Raw genomic sequence first — 3,649 nt, 5'->3', positions numbered from 1 at the left:
AAAACAGGGAGTCCATCGACCATATCTTTCTTCTGAAGTAAGATGAGGTCTTGCAAATTGAGATGTCTAAATCTCTGATGCCAGAGATTTTCGACTGTTGATCCAGCTGCAACCATTGCTTGTCGTGGCATACTCTTTGCATCCAATTTGTACAAATTCCCCACGCGCACTCCTGTTGCAACTGTTTCCATCTGGCTATCCTTAATGACACAACCATTCTTAAAGAATTGCACCTGCATGTCCTGGTCTGTAATCATTGAGACAGAGATCAAGTTTTTCTTAATTCCTGGAACATATAATACATTTTTAAGATGTTTAATGTTGCTACTAGGTAGCTTCACAGGAATATCTCCATATCCTTTGATCTCATACCCACTGTCATCTCCTAGATAAATTTTTGATCCACATGCATATTCTTCAAGAAATTCAAAACAGTCCTTCTTACCGGTCATATGTGAGGATGCGCTAGAGTCGACATACCATATGTCGTCCTCATCTCCCTTTGATGCTGAAAGAGCACAATTGACTGTGAATAGTCGAAGATCATGGCTGTGGTCCTCCTCTTCTCCAACAAAACAGCCCTGATGTTTCCTCTGTTTGCCTTTTCTTTCATCCGCCTGCCTCTTATAGCATTCTTTAATATGATGACCAGGTTTCCCACAATAAAAACATCTCTTAACATAATTATCAGTCATACCTCTTAATGGTCTCTTTTGAAAAGAGTTGGCTCCCTTCTGCTGCTGTTGCTGCGGTTGCTGGTGCTGATGTTGGTGTTGGTGCTGCTTTCCTCTGTACTGTCGCCTCTTCGCCATCAGAGCTAGGTCATTGCTCTGAGTTTTCAAATTCTGTTGTCGCTCCTCCTCCTGGAGCAGAATCACTGTCAGCTCATCAAATGAAGGGGATTTCTCCCTCGCTGACAGTCCTATGATGAATGTCTAGTATTCATCAATCATTCTGTTCAATGTGAGTGTAACTAGATCTGAGTCGGGCACCTTTTCTCCAATAGCTCCCAGTTTGTCTCTCAGATCCTTGACTCTAGCCATGAATCCACCAATGGACTCATTCTCGTCCATCTTCAATGCAAACAACTTTCCCTTGAGTGCCAGAACATGATTTGTATTCTGAGTCTCGTACAGGTTCTTGATCGTTGTCCAGATATCAGCGGCCGACTTAGAATCTCTGATATGTGGGATAATATTGTCCTTAACGGACATCTTTAGTATAACTTTTCCTTTCGTTTCTCTTTTATCCCAGTCTTGTTCTTGGGTCGTTGTTCCAGATCTCGGCTCATTTCCCGCAATGATCGCCCATGCATTTACGCTCTCTAGAAAAGTTTGCATTTTGAATTTCCAGTTGGAGAAATTCGTTCCATCGAGTTTGCCAGACTCGTGGAGGTATGATTTTATAATGTTGTTCATTTTCTCCCAACTGAACACTCCAATCGGCCACCACCGGGGAAGTCCGATCTGCTACCACCGAATAGATTAGGAACTTCACTGTGCCACCACCGGGCAAGTCCGATCTGCTGCCATCGAACAGATCAAGGACTTCGCTGTGCCACCACCGGGAAAAACCGATCTGCTACCACCGAACAGATCACCAAACAAGCTCCAACATGCCACCACCGGGCAAAGGCGATCTGCTTCCACCGAACAGATCAAGGAGCTGCACTGTGCCACCACCGGACAAAAAACCGATCTGCTTCCACCGAGCAGATCACAGAGCTCTGATTTGCCACCACCAGGCAGGTCCGATCTGCTACCTCCGAGCGGATCAAGGAACCTCATTTCGCCACCACCGAGCAAATCAAATCTGCTACCAATGAGCAGAAATCTCCACGTGCCACCACCGGGAAAATCTGATCTACAACGAAAAATTGCAGATTTCCAGAGAGAAAGAGGTTGTTTCTGTGGCGCTCTGAACAGTTACGAATCCATGCCAATTGCGAAAAAGAAAAATTTATGATGTGCAGGAAAATTGGCGCGCCTAACAGCCATGGATCCACGCTAATTCAGTTACAATTTCGTTGGCGCGCTTATCAGCCCCAAACCCGCGCCAATGGGTGCGTCTGTTCTTTAAAAACTCATGTTGTTCTATTTTGTTCTGGATTGGTGCGACTGTCTGCAAAAAATCCGCGCCAGCTGCTGCTGCTTCTAAACAGAAATGTGCTCCAACCCTTTCTTCGACTCAGAGATGATCAGTCATCTGAGATCCTTCGCTCCAAGTGTTACTGCAGTTCCACCTGATCACACAAATACATTTACATGCACTCCTACCACTACAAATATGTAACTAATGATACATCCCTAAAAAATTTGAGGCTATCTCTACCCTAAGCTCCGATACCAAGATAAAAATTAAACTTTGAATTAAATGAAGGAGTTGCAGCTCACAGGTGTGTACTGCACCTGGGAGATTGCACTCAAACAAAGAGGAGACTCTCACTCTCGTTCACTCTACATTACATCAAATGAATATTACAATATTAAATACATCACTGAAAATTAGGTAGTTGTGAACAACCTCCTAAACTCTAGGAACTAATCCTAAACTAAGGAGATGCGTTACAACCATATAACCATTTCTCCATTATTTTTAACTAAAAATACAATTAAAAAAAAAGGAAAGTAATTTCCTTTATTTTTTCTTTGAAAATTCATCTCTCTTATTTTATTATTTTCCTTAGGATGTCCATTTTAGACCTCCAAATTCCCCTAATGATCATAATCAACATTGTGTATTTCATGAAATTTGTAATATTTTGTCTCGGAAAATCCATATGAGAGAAAATCTTGTATAGTTGAGGCTATTTTATCTACACGCTTTGAAAGCACCTAACTTTGGTCATTGATACTCAACAAGAAAAATTGAATGTCTCTTTTCCATAATATGAATGCAACCATTGTAATTTTAGCACTTCACCCTCATTTCATCTTAAATGATTTCAATATAGAGAGGTTATGTTCTTCATTGATAAGGTTATACATTCAACTTGGAACAAGACATTTTGGGCATGGAGCAAAGCTTTCCCTGGCTTATCAACATGACTATTTCCTTGTTGTTGAAACATATATAATTAAGGATCCCATCTACATTATGATTATTCCCTTAAATATGAAACTTGGATTTCTTGATTTCTCCAAACAAACTAAATCCTATTTAAAAAACAATAAGGAATCTTAGGCATCATCAACTTCATCATCCTCATCTTTCTCTTCATCGTTGCAGTACCTCAAGGGATTGGGCCACAAATCTTATTTAACTATCTTGGCTATCTAGTCATGTATTCCACTAGAAGAATTTTTTGGCTATAGCTGGAGGAGAACCTCAAATTATGGGTGTGATTTTGTGTGGGCAAGTGATGACCTCTCATATGCCCCATAGCTTCAATTAAACAACATGAAATTCAGAGGGATCAACTATCAAATGTTGTCTAACATGTTTCCTACCTTAAGCTCAAGATCTCAAATTGCTCCACCATTTATGCCACATAAACACCAACAGTAAATGGATAAAGAGGACCCAAGTCCCTAATAGGTTGCACTGCACGAACCCTTTTGCCAACAATCCACATTCATATGTGTTCAATCTTACCCATTGTTGGAGGCAATTTTTTTTTTTTTTTTTGGTATTAGTACAAGGGACCACA

The 3,649-nt window shown here is 40.8% G+C and overlaps 1 protein-coding gene across 1 annotated transcript; it reads right to left on the bottom strand.

Moving 5' to 3' along the window:
• Nucleotides 1-935: 935 nt before the first annotated feature.
• LOC149167845 (uncharacterized) lies at nucleotides 936-1,340 on the bottom strand. Its single transcript, XM_089430608.1, has one exon. It carries the CDS (start codon nucleotides 1,338-1,340, stop codon nucleotides 936-938), a length of 405 nt encoding a protein of 134 aa, XP_089286734.1.
• Between the last annotated feature and the right edge of the window lie 2,309 nt (nucleotides 1,341-3,649).

This window comes from Pinus tabuliformis, chromosome 5_1 (genome assembly GCF_031772625.1).
Source record: "Pinus tabuliformis cultivar Carrire ecotype Pingquan chromosome 5_1, CPIR1, whole genome shotgun sequence".
Taxonomy (NCBI): Eukaryota; Viridiplantae; Streptophyta; class Pinopsida; order Pinales; family Pinaceae; genus Pinus; species Pinus tabuliformis.
The sequence above is the reverse complement of the archived record's forward strand: the minus strand, read 5'-3'. Positions and strand labels throughout refer to the sequence as shown.